Genomic DNA, 16,521 nt, shown 5'->3' with positions numbered 1-16,521 from the left:
TCTCTCGCATTTCGAGCAAGTGCCACAGAATCTGGTCAAGCTCCACTACTCAGCACTGTTCCACTAAAAATGAAAAAAAAAAAAGCTGTTTTTAACTACACTGAACGTCCATGGTTAGGGTGCCTTGATTGATACGCGCTTGCATTCATCGAGGCCCAATATCCAAGGTGTTCGCAGAATACTCCTATCCGGTACGTGCCACAGAAATTAGGCAAGCCCCAGAACTCCCCACTGGTCCAGTGAAAACGAAGAAGTCACCCGCGGGCACAAACGTGTGTGCCACAGAAATTGGGGAAATCCTACTACTCACCGCTAAATTGAGAGACTTTAATAAACTGGCTTGTGTATTACTGCCAAACGTTTCTTCTCTTCGTTAATGATATTGGCATGAATGCACTCCTCGTTGATGGTGATGACCATGCGAAGCCCATGAATATGAATATGACTCGAAGCTCGGCATAAAATTGGCGCTGAATGCGACACGTAAGTAAACGTTCAAGGGAAACATTGCACAGTTTCGCTGATCGACCATCTTCACGGAGTGGAAGGGCCCATGATTTTTGCACTTGGGCTGTCCTTCACTTTGTCCTACATCTCGTTAACAATGCACCCTTGACAATTATCATGCATTGTCTTCTTCCTCTCGACGGGGAGTGCTACAACAGGCACCGACGAAGAGACCTGTACCATTACTCAGTCTCCAGTAGTGCGATTGGGTTTGCCCGTTCTTGCCACTTTGCCCTATAGAGTAATTTTTTTCACGGCCAGTTATCGCCCTGGGAGTAGACTAACACTAAATTTAATGTAAAATAAATTAGTGTATCGACCGACATAGGTTGACACACGCACTCACGAGTCGGCTCACTCAGACTCAGATCGGGCAGTGAGTCTGAGTTCGAGTGAGCCCTCAGAGCAAAATATATTTCTTGAATGAGTCTGATCGAGATCCAACTTTTTTGCCGACCTATGTCGACCGACGCCATTGGAAAATGCTTGTATAATTCGCGCTCCCACGTTATTGTTTCTTTGAAGTTCCACACGCTCCCCAATTCATCGCATAAACGCTGTCTTGAGACAACAATCTATTCACTGAATCGTCGGCCTTTGATGACTTCCTTGTTTAGTGCAACGAGGCTTCACGAGGCGTAAACAATTATGCGAGAGAGCGCTTATTTCTGCGTGCCCCCCCCCTCCCCCCCCCCATTATTTCCTTCTTTTCTCCCTCTAGTGACCCCGAAACAGCAGTTCATGGTGATTGCGTCTGTTTCCTTCAGGTCCAGAACGTCGCTGTAGACACTGGCTCCAGATGAGTTGGTTGCAAGAGCATTACACGTCTCGAGGCTGATACGAAAGTTTTTAAAACAACGTGAACTTTATTCGTTATTCGCATTTATTGTATGTACAGCAGTTGAATACTATCGCATCCTAATTCACTATCATACACTCGATATCAATAAAATAAACAACCTGATACGACGTCAAGAAAACAACACACAAAGAAACAGCACGTGCAAGACCAACCAGGAATATGTGGTTGCTTCGCCGTCTTCGGCTATACCGAAACGGCTGAAAACATTATTGTTTTTTATATATATAACTGAGTAATCCGAATTGCAAAAGTAAGGACAGCTGGGCTGACCAGGTGCAGTTTAGAGTCAGCGAACCATCCTGTCGTGTTCCTCTTTTCCCTGCGTGTGCGTCCCTGGGGCTGTCCAATACTCATGTTGCGTCTGAATTTCTTGCGTCATCACACAACGGTTTCCTCAAAGGCGCGACAAGCTTGTACTCGAAGTGCTGACTGCGTTGTTGTTGCGGTCTGGCAGCCTAAAAAGTGTGCATGTACTTTAAATTCATAACTGTGGGTTTCCTTCTTCAAACTGTACGTGAATCTTTTTCTTTAAGTATCTGTTTAGGAATGGACGTTAGGCCTATCGTTCAAGCGACGCGACAATGATCCTATAAAGGTGCGCGTTCAAGAGATAGACATTCAAGCGATTTCTGGCAGAGAGTTTCAGGCAACTGCACCCAAACGTTAGGGACACCAACTGCATGGCGGGCCAGGCGCGTTATTTTGTGCACTCTTTTCCTTCGTTTGCACGACCGGCAGGTTCGCGTCCCCAAACCATTCGGTATACTATAGTCTAAATCTCTAATCAGCATTTGCATTGTACAAAAAACAGCTCTGCAAGGAACTGCACTGTTCAAAGTCCGCTTAGCTGCTAGATACGTTTGTGGCTTTCGGTGAGTAAGGCTCTAAATACGTACGCCGTCGTACTTTTATCAAGAAAGATGCAGCACGCCTGCGATACATTGATCAACGCGAACGTTAAAACTAAGTACACATTTCTGCTTGTCATAATCCTCAGAATGGTGGTACTCGTGCTAAATCTCCCATGCTTGCCAAAAATCAATGTTTTAAAATGTAGGCTGCTGGCCGAAAAGCCGAAGCGCACACACACATCTACCTAAGTACCTCTGTATTCCAATTTTTGCGGCGTCTGCGCGTCTTCGTCCTGAGACAAAATGCGAAGTTCGGCTTTTTGGTTCCAAAGGCCTTTCCTTAGTGTGTTTTGTCCTTCAAGTACAGATTCGTAAACGAGCAGCCAAAGGCACTGTGTATAACTAAGTCACTGTATTTTCTGCGCTAAAAGACAGCTAGGTCACTTACGCCTTGCCGTAATTTAACGGTGCGCTCAAGCATATTTTCCAAGACAATTGCCGTTACAGTTATAGAAGCTGTATGACTCACTGTTTTTTTTTTCTTTCTGTTTCGTACCATAGGTATATTTCGTCCGCGACTGCTAAGCAGTTGGCAAGACCCGTTGTGTTTTTGTGTGCGCAGAACGAGCGCGGACGCAACCGACATGCTTTGTCTCCTTCGTGAAATCGCAGACTTCTCACAACATGTCAGCATTGCGAAAACAACTCGTTGACACAAAACGCAATATTTAACTTCTCAGTACATACTATATCTTAAATGTTAACAATTCAATTCACACTACTCTCACAAACACACGGCAGCATAAAAAATAAAAGGTAGCATACATTCGCAAAAAAGGTGCAAGTCGTGAAATTATCGTCTCGATACAAAGAAACCAAACACAACTAAATAAAAAAAACTTAGGGCACTTAAAATGCAATTGCAAAACGGTTCTTAGGGTCACCAATCAAGCACAAATTTGAAGCAGAGATGTTTCATTCATCGTCGTGCTCAAAAGACTGGGCACTCGGAATACCTTGTCTAGGCAGGCATAAAATGGGCGCTTCAGGTCTAACAACAGAGCGTCTGTACAATCCTTGAGCATGTTGCACGAGAAAAAACTGGTTTTAGCTGGGAATGTGCTCAATGTCCAATGCAGTACTAGATATACAGGTGCAAAGCGCACTGTTGCATTTGAAGAACGCGCGCAGATGATTTGTCAAAGCAGGTCCATCCGTACCATAAGTCGTCGTCATCGACACCGTACACACGCCCTGTTCGTCCGAGGGCAAAGAGGACAAGTAAAAACGACAAAATGCACTTTGGTTTATGTACAACACAAGCAGCCCGTATCGCACAGTGCACAGGACTAGACTTCCCATCTTTCGTCGCCGTTCGTCGGCCCAGTGCTGGGCGGGTGAGGCGCTGGAGGCTGGGGAGGAGGCTTGGGAGACGGGTTAACAGCAGCCGGCCAATCAGGACGGCACGCTGTACTGTTTAGAAAGCCGCGGTGTGGACTTCATATCGTTGGAGCTGTGTCTCCTGTGCAGGCATCGCTCGGCCGGCGGCACCTTCGCGGGCCAGTTGTAGGGTGGCGCTATCCTGCCAGGCACAGTGTCGTGCTCTTCGTCTTCGTCAGGCTGGAAGCCCGGGTTCACCTGGTCACCTCCGCTCCTGCTATCCTGGAAGGTCGAATAGTTTACGATGTTGGTGAGCAGGTTCTTGCTGCTCTCGCTGCTGGGTATCTCCTTTTCTTGGTTCAGCTCACCACTCAGCTTGCGCTTGACGTCCTTGTTGTTGGAGGAGGACACGGTCAGAGACCCGTACGAGTCGCCCGAAGTGACGATCACCGGCGGTGTCTTGCAGCCGTTCGACGACGGGTGCGGCGGCACGAAGAACGGGTGCGTCACGATGGCCTTCTTTTGCTTCTTGCAGAGCGAGTGCGACATGGACAGCAGCACCGGCAACAGCAGAATTCCGTGAAGCGCACCGAAAAGGATCACGAGGAACACCGTCTTGAAGAAGGTCAGGAAGATGTAGGACGGCGCGAACGCCAAGATGATGATGCCGAGAATGGTGGACACGCTACCCTGGAAGATGGGCATTCCCAGGGAGTGGAGGGCACACTTCATTTTCTCGTTGGGCGTCGGACCGTCCGACGATAGGTACGCGTATGATATGTGAGCCGAGTAGTCCACCGAGAATCCGATGCACATTATGAGATTGATCATGGAGATGGAGTCGAGGTTCACGTTCCACAGTGTCATGTAGCCGATGACGCCGATCTCGATGGAGCAGATGGAGAAGGCCACCCACAGAGCGCACGAAACACTCGGGATGAAGATCAGAGCAATGATCATCATGACGGCGGCAGCAACGCCGATGGACTGAATGGACGTCTCGCGCACTAGGATGAACTGGTCGAAGAAGACGAACAGCGTGTGGAACACGGTGATATGGTGATCCGGATAGCTGTCAGCGATGCGCCTCAGGTCAAGCACCATGTCTTTCTCCATGTTGGCGTCTGAAATGTTGGTCGTCTGGATGATGCAGCGAGAGGCTACGATGGACGTGTAGTTCTCGTTGAACTTGATGTCCTTCTTGAAAGTCGAAAATGGCTCGAATCTGGGCAAGATTAGAAAATAGAAGGGTTGAAAAAATAAAACAACTTGACTTTCTGCCAGGGGTACACTGTATTCAGCAATACAATTACGACGCCAACGATTGGCCACCCTTGATCAGTTTATTGGTGCCTTCGTTTCACAGTACAATTTATCTAACAATGACAGCTCTTGAAGTGTGTCGAGCACGTCGACCACATCGAGGTCTCTACAGGCCACTTAATGTTGTAAGATAAAGATGTGGAAGTCGGTTCAGATTGGTGCCTACAGCAACGATAGTCCCATCGGGCTCAAATTTCACAAGGGAACTATATTCGCATTTCATGAGGCTCGCCCGTAGGTTTTTGCACCTATACATTCGTAAAGTAAAAATTTTCTAGCGTTCTTTCTTTTCTTAGAACACATTAGCAGCCGCACATGATAATTAGCATGTAAAGTACGTGCAAGAAACAATGTTCAAGTGTCCCAACGTTTTAACTTTCCTGTGCTGATATCCAAACGCAATAGTAAGAAATTAACCAATTTATGTAAAATGTGCACGTAAGAAACGGTCAGCGCTATCAGGACGTTTACGTAACTTAAGAGTACATGCTTACATACTACGATTTTATTTCATTGCAAAGTGCAGTATTGCAGCAAACGTAGATAAAGGAAGGAAGGAAACAGAAAAGAAGAAGGCAAGGAGGTTAACCAGAGAAAGTTCCGGTTGGCTACCCTACACTGGGGGATTAGGGAAGGGGAGTAGAAGGATGAGGAAGAGAGAGGAGCGAAGAGAATAAGGAAAACAAAGAGAGGCAGTGAATTCACTGCAGCGTGCGGGATTGCATCACAAGTCGGAGGCGTTCGCATAAGCCCGTCGTCCTCAAAAAGCATGAGCTTGTGAATGACGTATACCCTCTCGTTCGAAAAGCCTAGACGAATAACATCCATTTCGACATATCTGAAACTATGCTGCCGCACCAATTTGATTAGTTTCCAACAGGTTATAAGTAACCACACTTTGACGCGTAGATTCGCACTAATTTTTTTTTTCGCATCCACCACTGCAAAGTATTTACCAGCAACATAACAGAAGCATGCTTACAACTACTGCACGAAATTGCATCTACAAAGCATACTCCTTCATTACTTTCAAAGATATTGCTAGTTCTTTTATAGTACTTAAAGAGGGCTACTGTTCGAGAGCCTCGTTTCTTTATTACGCAGAACCTAATGAATCCAACAAACAGTTAAGCTAAGGAGAGCATAGGGGAACATTATTTGTCATTTTTAAATGTAGTGTAGTGTAGTGCAGGCCCGTAGCCAAGGGGAGGCCCTAGCCACCCCCCCCCCCCGAAATTTTGGTGAAGTAGATGTTTTTACCAAAAATAAATAATGAAAATAGGTGTTTTTCTCAAATAGTCAAGGTTTTCAGCAAGTTCCCGCTCCCCCGAAAAAAATTCCTGGCTAGAGGCCTGTTGTAGTGATTGCGACACAAATTAAAATGAATTAAAGTGGACAAAAAAACACCCTTGCCGTCTGTGGGGCCCGAACAGATAAACTTCGAATATGCGTCCGATGCTCTACCAACTGCGGGCGTTCCCCCGTCCACTTTGTTAATACTAATAATAATTTCCGGTATTTCGCGCCCCAAATCCCCGACATGATTATGAGGCACGCCGTAGGCGAGGGCTTCGGCAATTTCTACTACCTCATGTTCTTTAACGTGCGCTAACATCGCGCAGTAGACGGGCCTCTATCCGTCCGCTTTGCGGGATATTTCGTTCTTGGACCCAGTAGCAAATCGCAAGCACTTATTCGGCGGCGCATTCAAACGTCCGTTATCAATGGTGTCGGCGAATGGCTCACCTTAGCATGAACCTAAGCCCTTGTATGTAGTCATGCGGGTCGGTGAGGTCGAACTGGCCGAAATATCCCTTGAAAGGGCCGTCCAGCGTCTGGCGGCGGTACTCGCGGAACCAGCACTCCGTCAGGTCCGTGTTCTGCACGAAGCTGCTGTTCTCAAAGCTCCCGATGATCTCCTCCAGTTTGTCGTACACTTCGGGGTTCCAGTAGTCCAGCGTCTTGTTCATCACCACGTGTATCCGCAGCGGGTATCGCCTGAAGTATTTGTCGTCCATGTTGAAGAAATCGCGGGCGTACGAGGTATCCATGGCCAGCTTGTAACGCTCCAGTCCTTCCTTAACCTGTCGTTCGGGGGAGAGATGGCGACGTTTGAGACGGGAGACAAATGTTTACACTCGACGGTTGTACGTAATGAAAGTCTATCCTTAATTCCCTCTGCCATATGAATGCATAAAACATAACTTCACTTGTGCACTGTCTAGTTTATTTTCTGTTTCTTCAAGCGGTTGCAAGTGACAAAAAACAAAATCGAGCTGCTTGGATTGCATAATTTTTGCCACTCGCTTACGTCAAACGTATCGCGTGTTTTATAGCGATCGCTCCAACGTGAACTGGACCGCTTACAATGAAACAATCAACATCAAGCATGAAACAATCAATCATGGTCGTTTATGAAAAACGGCCTTTCATTATAGAATGTCATTATAGAATGCATATCATGTCCACAATTGCGTATTTTCATTTATTTTCCTTTTTACTATTTCTTAAAACGTGCTAATGCTGCCCAAATCTAAAACGCGCTGTCACCGATACATCTTCACGGGCGACGGGTCGTTAGCTCTTTCGATAGTGGTGCACTTACATCTCTATAGGTAGAGGGCTTAGGCGTGCATAGACTGACAGAAAAGAAGTGACGTAAAAAGAAAATCGATCTTAGTAATATTATTTCACCGATATTCGACCGTAATCGGGAGAGTGAAAACAATAGTCAAGTCCAAGGCGTACTCTCCATTTGTCTACACGTCCGTCTGTGCCAACATGCAGGGAGAAGGACTATCGTTGTGACGACCGAGACTCCTTAACCTTGATATGAATGGTGGCAGAAGAATGTTTTAATGGGGTGTATCTATTGTTGCACCACTATTTCAGACACTCTAAGAGACGCTAAGTAACTCAGAACCCAGACTGCTCCATTTTATTTGTTGTCTGAACTACTTTCTTTTTTTTGTACAAGCGCACAAATTTATAAAGGTCATACACTACTGTAGCGTTTGTTTCTTTCCCTGTTTTTCATTTATTTCGTCTTCACTGCTTCTAATGTCAATCCTTTCCTTGTATACAAGGGACGACCTATGCCGCTTCGCGTATGCGCACTACTTCAGCTTCGCTTCATAACTTACGCGAAGCCACTAACGAGTGTCCTTAGTAGATATAATATAGAATTACTCGACGCTCTTTTCAACAGCTAGCCGTGCAGACAAGGACGCAGTGACAACCAACAGCGGACGTAGATCCACATTTTTAGCATCTCTAGCTTGCTGTCTTACAGCAGATATTTCGATCGAGAACGTCTTAGACACTAACGAAATGGTCCACCTGTACCGTTTTGTTCTTTTCTGTTTAACTGGTTTGCTGTGGAGAGGTCGAGGTTTACGTAACCTTGCCCACTCCATTTCTATAAATCCTGCAGCGAAAAGAAAAAAGAACAACAAAAGAACTGGCTACCCAAAATAAAAAGTGAACAAGAAAAAAAAACAAATAGCAAATTTTAAAAAAGTTAAAAAATAACATGGTAGCTCTACTCTTAGCAGGATATATATAGCGACAAACGCTGCACAGGTATAAGACCAATGAAATTAGCCCGACATAAACCGCAAACCTCGATCAGGTGGAACGGACTACTGCTATAGTAAATTTTAAAAGCTGCACAGAAACTACAAACACATATCAATGCACGCTTCTTTTTTTTTTTTCATCGCTTCCGGACGCTAGTGTTTTGATTTGTGATGTGACAGATCGGTCATTAGGTCTTTCCACATACTGTCAAGATACGCTTATATTGGCATGATCTAAATATATTCGGTTCGTAGTGTGAACGACGCCTGCAAAAAGTTTAGAATACATAATCTTTGCGTTATTGTTACATCATTACGGCAGCTATAACCGGTCTTGAATATCTACGAAGCCACCAGGCGGCTTGAAAACGTACTCGTACCTGTTCGCAGGTGTGCTTATATTATATTATATTTACTTATTGCTATTTAATTTGTTCACGTTATTTTTGTGTATTTGATGAATATAGTGCTTGAATTACTTTTCTCTTCTGTTATTCTATGGATACAGTACTTCATTTACTAACCTAATGAAAGCCTAAGGGTGTGAAAAATTAAGGCAGTTTGTATTTCCTTTCTCTCGTTTATTTTTATTTTTATGTTTTTTTTTTTCTGCCAACTATCTTAACCACTGAAAGCGCACGCAAGAAGGATGTTTCATCAACTACAATGCGTAACTTCGGGACGGTTACGACGGCGTCTATAGACATTTTATCAGGCCAACTTACTTGAGTGCAACCCCAGAGTCCTATAGCCAGGTACACCAGAAAAACGAGGATGACCAGTATCTTGATGGGAAACAGGCTGAGCAGTCCGCCCCAGGAGTCGCGGAAGAAGGTCATCATTATGTGCTCCCGGTTGTCCAGCGGGTTGTCCGGGTCGTTGGGGTTGAGGCCACCCGTGCACAGAGCCCGGAACAGCCACGAGCGCCCACCTGCGAACGCGGTCACGCAGTAGGATATTGATGATGCCGAACAGATTTCACGTCGTTACGACAGGAGCTGGGGTAGCATTCAGGACTCAGAATTGCTGACAAAGGCACGCGCCCTCGTGTTGTTGACATTTCGGAGCTGCGTGTTTCCTTCTACACAGCCGATGCGCTTTTGGCACTTTGCTTTTCCTGTTTATCGTGTAGTCACAGCTCGGTGTACCATCGCGGCCGCTCAAGTATACGCCATAGGTAACCTCAGTATTCAGTAAAATTCTCAACTGTCCATATACGGACCATATGCGGACAAATTACGGATATATACACGGAAAATATACGGACCATATACACGGACATATAACTGTCCATATACGGACAAATTGAAATCGGATAGCTCTTGCCAGATTGTTTCTACACCTCTTAACATTAAGTGATTATCTAATTACCGTAACCGTGGACGGCAGTGGCAGCGACGTTTTGCGACTACGTGCCCAACGACGGGCCTTAGATATGCTTTAGCGTTAGGCAGCATGTTCTCCTCAAAGTAATATAACAAAAATGACTGCAGGTTTATTATCGTATAATGTTGTACATATAAAGAGTCAAAGAGACGATAAACAGAAACGTTTTTCAATTATACTAAGAACTTACTAATAATGCCACTCTTACCGCGAGAAGACGACCAGTGAGATGCAAGAGGTGCATAAAGAAAAGGCTGTCAATGACGTCGCAGTTCCCGCACCAGCTCAGCATGACGTCATGAATTTCATTGGTGACTGCTAGACACGTATGACTCTCTTATGGTGAAACATAGATTTCATTTTGTTCCAAAGGACCCAACAAGATAACATGGCAAATTTGCCAACGACAGCAAGATACAAAATTACGGACAGAAATCGATGACGTCACACTGACGTGCCAGCGTTAAGCACTTCAGCGAGAAATCGGAAAAAGTAGAACATTGACTTCGATTTTCTCTTATATATTAATTAATCTTTCGTTGCGAAGTTAATGACAACAATATTATAAATGAATAGTTTATCAATCTGGCCGCACTAATGCGTCCCTTCAAGCACAACGCGCATGTTTCGACCGTGCACCGCTCCGGTACTCCGGCGTTCCTCAAGCGGCAAAGGCTGTACAGATTCAGTGGCCGCTCGCACATGGTCACTCACCCGCTTGCGACTTCGGCATGGTGGGGAAGCACAGCAGGCCGTGCAGGTTGCGGCGCTCCGCGTATCCGGACAGCGCCATGCATCCTCCAAAGAAGGTGATTTGGTAGATGTAGGTGAACAGCACGGCCACCGCAGTGTAGATGCAGAAGATGCGCACCGATGGGAACGGCGTGATGGCGCCGATGCAGAACGAGATGAAGTTGGTCAGCGAGGTGATGGTGATGGAGACGGCCGCCTCGCGGTACGTCTCGCCCATGCGTTCCACCACGCTCTTGCGGGGGTTGGTTCGCCTCCAAGCGGCCAGCAGCACGAACGTGTCGTCCATTCCGATACCTGCGCAGTACATTGCAAACGATAAGTTTTGTGTGCAGTGAGGCAAAGCACCGTATTATCTCGAGTTGGGTTAAACGCTTCACATTACCATACGGACTGCCAGGCAAGTTGGCGAGTGCAAAGTGAGACTCTTGCACGCGATTTGCACGCACGAAAAGATGACAGCTGACGTGCGAACATAACAGAGCTCAATCACTAGAAAAGACTGGATATGTTATAGGAGTGCCTATTTTTGAACATCCATCGGTCCAACGTTCCACTTCGACTCGTATGATGGTTGGGGTTTTACGTTTCAAAGCCACGGTATTATTATAAGGGACTCCTTAGTGGAGGGCTCCGGAAGTTTAGACCTCCTGGGGTTCTTTAACATGCTTATTTTCCTCCATCAAAAATGCCACTGCCGCAGCCGGGATTGAATCCCGCGACCTTCGGGTCAGATCTCCAAGGCGGGTGCTCTATCTCGACTCGAAAACCTCTATGGCAGCGCCGATCCTAGAGAGAAGTGGTCACAGCGTATGAGCGACCAGCGTAAGCAATCTTTGAGAATGCCGGCCTCATTTTAGTCGAGCAGCGATTCCGTGCTCAACTCGGTCGAGTGAAGGACGAACGTCGAGTCGAGGCTTTATGAGAATACGTGGCTAAGGAAAGACAGAAAAGAGAAGGGAAAGGGGTAAACGTGTTCAAGATAACCGGCACGGGGAAGCTCGAAAGTTGAGAGCGCAAAGCGAAGAGAGAGAGACGGGTTGCACATGCACGTCACAGTCAGTCAGTTTTGAGCGCTATGCGGCACCACTCGTCAGACACGATACACGCAGTTAGTCTGCAGTCGCTTGTGAAAGTATCAGCAGCAGCAGCAGCAGCATGACTACGCCCACTGCAGGGCAAAGGTCTTTCCCATGTTTCACCAATCAATCCGGCCCTGTACTTGCTGCTGCCACGGTATACCCGCAAACTGCTTATTCCAATCTGCCCACCTAACTTTGTCACCCCCTCGCGCATTTGCCTTCTCTCGGAATCCAGTCAGTTGATCTTAATGACCAGCGGAACTTTCGCGGGCGAAGCAATGAATGCGATAGCAACAAATTTTTATGATATGCGAAGTAGGGCTAGCAGCTTTAGGAGCGACATGAATTATAATAAACATGAGCTTGCTAAGTAATCATGTTTGCTGAGGCGTGGCGAGACCCAGATGAAGAGGTACACTCGGTGACCACGACAAGCCACGGATAGAATGGCGGTGTTGACGACAAGCGGCTCCCGTGGGCAGCGCATGTTAGGTCGTAAAGCATAAGATTGGTTGCAAATGACATAGGACACGCAGCATCCCACCACACTGGTGCTCCAACGTGGCGGTATCATATTCACTGCCGCGGAAGGTTGCCGGCGTGAGCGCGAACACTTACAGCAGAGAGCCACCGCGTGCTCCAGTGTCACCGAGATCCAATTGCAGCGCGGCTGTTGTGTGTACGAAAACTTAACAGCAGTACCACCGCTCCTAACCACAAATAGATGAAACTTTCGACATGGCTGGTCCTCCAACAAGCTGTCGCTAACATTCGCGCTCGCTCTCGCTTGAATGCGAACTGAGAGGCGAGAACGCATTGCACACGGAGGTATCAGCCTCCGTTGCAACTACACTTTGCGCTCGTCGTTTCGCAAATTGCTTTGGCAATAAGGCCCGTGAGGCCGCGATGAGCCACGCCCTAGGCCATTTGCGCCATCTCGAGAGCAGTTACTTAATAAGCCGCTGTGAAACTGAAGCATGCTGAAGCAGCTCAGGCAGGCGTACATCGCCAACTCTAAATGACATCTACAAATAGCTCGCCGTTTGCACAGAGGAGTGCGTACGCGCTCGGGGCTGAATTGTCAAAGGCATCTCGTCACGGAGCAAAGGTTCGTTCCGTGGTCGTGCGCCTCGGTCAAGTTTTTTATGGATAATATTTCCCTGTGGCTTTTACATAATGCATACATACTCATACATATACGGAACCTCACAGCGACGGCGCAAATGTGCCTGGAGTATCCATACGATTGCGATCCCAATAAAATTTTAACAACGCCTTCGTCGCCCTCAACGACGATGACTTGCAGAATGTTAGTGAAAAGTGCGAAGTTTCTAAGCTAATCAACCTTAATGAGAACCAAATGACAATAAAGCCATGAAGCAAAGTGCGGGGGACGTAATTTGTAGTGATTATGATAAATGCGAAGAAATTAAATTGGACGAGAAGACCACTCGCCACCTGCAGGGAGCGAATTTGCTACGTTCAAATAACGCGCCCGATGCTCTCTCTCCCCATAGGGAGAGGGCGCGGCGCCGCGTCAAAAAGTCACGCGTTGACGCGCTGCAACGCGTATGTGTGTTCGGGCCTTAAGAACGGCATTCTCGCTTATTCCGATGCCCGGCGGTCAAGGTCTGAACACAACTGACGTATTAGCGTTAACAACGAGGCGACAGCGTCCCTCTACTAGCGTTTTCCTCTTCAAGGCACGTGGACTCACTTTTGAGGAGGCCCCCCCCCCCCCCCCCATACGTATTGTTTGAGACTGCTCATCTCTTTCTTTTTTTTCTCTCGAATGTCCAGTGCGGAAAAACAAGGTAGCACATAAGCGCTGGCACGCAGCGCGGCTGCCCACCAAAGCAGGAAAGGAGCAGATTCGAACAATCGCCGCAGCGGAAAGTGCTCCCAAAGGGGGAAAAAATTGGACTATACGGGCGAACAGCGTGTGGAATCAATGATGTAAGAGATTTCCAAGGACGGTGCTTCGAGTTGCAAAGGTAGAGGAGATGCGCACCCTTTCGTCTGTAAACAATATCATACGTATATACGAGTCTTTTCTTTTGTGCATACGCACCATGCAGAGCACGAGGGAAAATGCTTGACCGCCTCTACTCGGCTTTGTGCCTCGCCTTCCGCGTACGACACTCCAACGCACGCGAAAAGACGCATGTGCATTCGGAGAGAGAAAGATTCGAAAGAGAATGATAAATAAACAAGAGGCCTCGTAAAAGGAAGGCTAGATAGACGGGGATGCGCGGGATGCCCACGATAAATGCAACGTCGAGGTTCAGGCATCACCGCTCGCACGCAGGCCGTTTAAAGTCTTATATACCACAGTGGACAACTACTTGTGGAAAGGCCAGTTGATGAACGTGCCCATGAATGCTCAAACCACTGTGCAGAGTCTACCGCGACGCATCAACGTCGACATCGCTGTCCAGGTGCACAATAAACGTCGTTTTCCCGCAAAGCCGACCTGCAAAACCGCAAAATCCGCTTCGCGGCATGAGTGGGCTTCACTGCAATAAACAATGTGGCAAAGCCAGCTTACAAAAACAAAGCTTAGCTTAAAGTTGGCTTCACTTTTCGGCACAAGTGCATCGCTTGGAAGACATTTTTTCGTGGGCAATATAAGCTGTCTTATATCAAACTACGAAGGCCCTGGGACATTATGATTGTTTGCTGTTGCAGAACGCGGACGGGGCAGCTCCTGCGCGGCCGCTGAAGGAAACATTTTTGCACATTAGTTCTTCGATTGTTCCCTCGGGGGCGCAAGCGGTTTCCTCTCGCCGGACACAAAGAAATCCGACCAATTAGTCTCATACAGCTTCGGTGTAAGAAGCGAGAAAACGCTTACAGCGTCGCCTGGTTTACGTTAACGTGTTACCGGAACGCATGTTTTAGCAAAGTTTTATCTTCCCATACGTAAACGTAAACGTACGTACGTAAACGTCAAAAACACCAGGTTTCTTTTTTACGTTTCAAACATCAAAAACGTTAGGCCTAGTGTTTTTAATAATAATATTCCAAAACCACGATATGATTATGAGGGACGCCGTAGTGGAGGGCTCCGAAAATTTCGACCACCTGGGGTTCTTTAACGTGCACCTAAATCTAAGTACACGGGCCTCAAACAGTTTCGCCTCCATCGAAAATGCAGCCACAGCGGCTGGGATTCTATCCCGCGACCTTCGGGACAGCAGTCGAGTGCCGTAATCACTAAACCACAATGGAGGGGGGTGGGGGGTAGTGTTTTTGAGGGAAAAACGAATGAAAAAGGCCACTCATTCGAATTTACGCCGCTGCAAGGCATTTGCACCAGAAGTAGAATGCACCACGTTTCTACAAGAACAATTTTGTGCTTGCCTGGTACATCTCGGCCCCGCTAGACGGCATCACCACCTATCCTCCCTCTCAGGGGCTTCAGGCCTCTCACGTTTACAGTATCGGTATTCTAGGTCACTCTAGCTTCGATAATCCGGATCAAACAACGTAGTCGTAATTGGCGTTCGCACGTCGCTTTATTCTGACTCGGCGGCTCGAGTCTCCGAAAAGCAGATATCGCGAGTAGCCACGAACGAAGGTGAAGTCGTGAGCTATGGCCGCAAACGTAAAACCTATCCGGCGAGTAGTTTACGTTCCGTGAAAGCAAGTCTACGTTCCGTAAAGGCCCGCGCAAGCGTAGATTCCATCCGGCATCCGGTAACACGGTCACGTAAAAAGGTATACGTACGTACAAGCTAAAAGCCCCTGCTACAGGCTCGTGCACTGTGCGATATCCGTGCACGTCAAAGAACCTCAGGTGGCTGAAATCACCCTGAAACTTGCGCTACGGCGTGCCTAATAATCGCGTCGTGGGTTTGGCACGGAAAACCCCCAGAAAGTGTCAAAAGCTTGACCCGCTTTTGAGAACCAAAAATTGGAAATGCTGAGCCACGCACGCGAAAAGCGCGAGTGCATGCTACAATCCGACACGACCATGCACTGTCGGACGGCCTTCCCGTCAGACGCACTTGTCGAGCGCCGCATGCATGGACAAGTACATTTTGTTTACACCGTTCACTCCGGTGGGTCACGCAAGGCCACAAGCGCGGACGACGCATAACCAATCGCATCTTGATGCTGTCCCGAACCCTTAGCAAGTGCGCACTGGTCACATAGCCTTGCGCGCATGCCGAGCGTGGCTACACATCATCGCATTTGAAGGCAAAGACGCACGTTCGTATCCCATTCTTTCCTTTTTTCTGCTTTAACCGCCATCACCGTCTACCTCAGTATACACGTACTTACGTCAGCGGTTGGTCAGGCGTGTATAAGCATGTACGACAATCACAAAAACGGCGTCGTGCCGCTCGCTTAACAAGCTAGCTGCACGCTAAGGAAGCGCTTTCACGGCCGAACGTAGTGTGGCGACCAGCGGCATGCTCCGATCAAGATGGCCACCGACGGTATAGAGTGCGAAGCAAAGGGAAAGAAGGTTCGGAAAGAATAAAAAAAAAAAAAAAGAACGCCGCGCACACTTCTAATCGAATAATTGTATTTAATGGACGAATAACAGACAGCAAGGCCTTTTCGATGCAGGAGGATTAGTACGTCATTGCGCAGCCTCAAGAGCGAACTCTTTTCTTCGCGGGGAAATTACGATTCGAGTAGGCAGTTAACTGGCGTATATCTGAAGGTTAGTAAGTGGTATGCCAGCCCTCCGGCGCTGTACCACGAACAGGCTTCAAGGTTTAACGACTAAACTTTTAAACGTGGCCTTACATGTCCGCATGGTATTGCGCGGCTTGGTGGGTAAGTGCGTC

General features: G+C 47.4%; 1 protein-coding gene across 1 annotated transcript in view; it reads right to left on the bottom strand.

Annotated features, from left to right (window-relative positions):
- Positions 1-1,353: 1,353 nt before the first annotated feature.
- The window catches only part of LOC119386928 (patched domain-containing protein 3), a 103,033-nt gene continuing 87,865 nt past the window's right edge, over positions 1,354-16,521 (bottom strand). Inside the window, exons 2-5 of the mRNA XM_037654217.2 lie at positions 10,602-10,934; positions 9,227-9,432; positions 6,670-7,007; positions 1,354-4,825 (exon numbers count right to left, since the gene is read on the bottom strand). Of these exons, the coding sequence (XP_037510145.1) occupies positions 3,676-4,825; positions 6,670-7,007; positions 9,227-9,432; positions 10,602-10,934 (2,027 nt within the window). The 3' untranslated portion in view covers positions 1,354-3,675. The remainder of the gene's footprint in view (positions 4,826-6,669; positions 7,008-9,226; positions 9,433-10,601; positions 10,935-16,521) is intronic.

Source organism: Rhipicephalus sanguineus, chromosome 3 (assembly GCF_013339695.2).
Source record: "Rhipicephalus sanguineus isolate Rsan-2018 chromosome 3, BIME_Rsan_1.4, whole genome shotgun sequence".
NCBI classification, from domain to species: domain Eukaryota; kingdom Metazoa; phylum Arthropoda; class Arachnida; order Ixodida; family Ixodidae; genus Rhipicephalus; species Rhipicephalus sanguineus.
The sequence above is the reverse complement of the archived record's forward strand: the minus strand, read 5'-3'. Positions and strand labels throughout refer to the sequence as shown.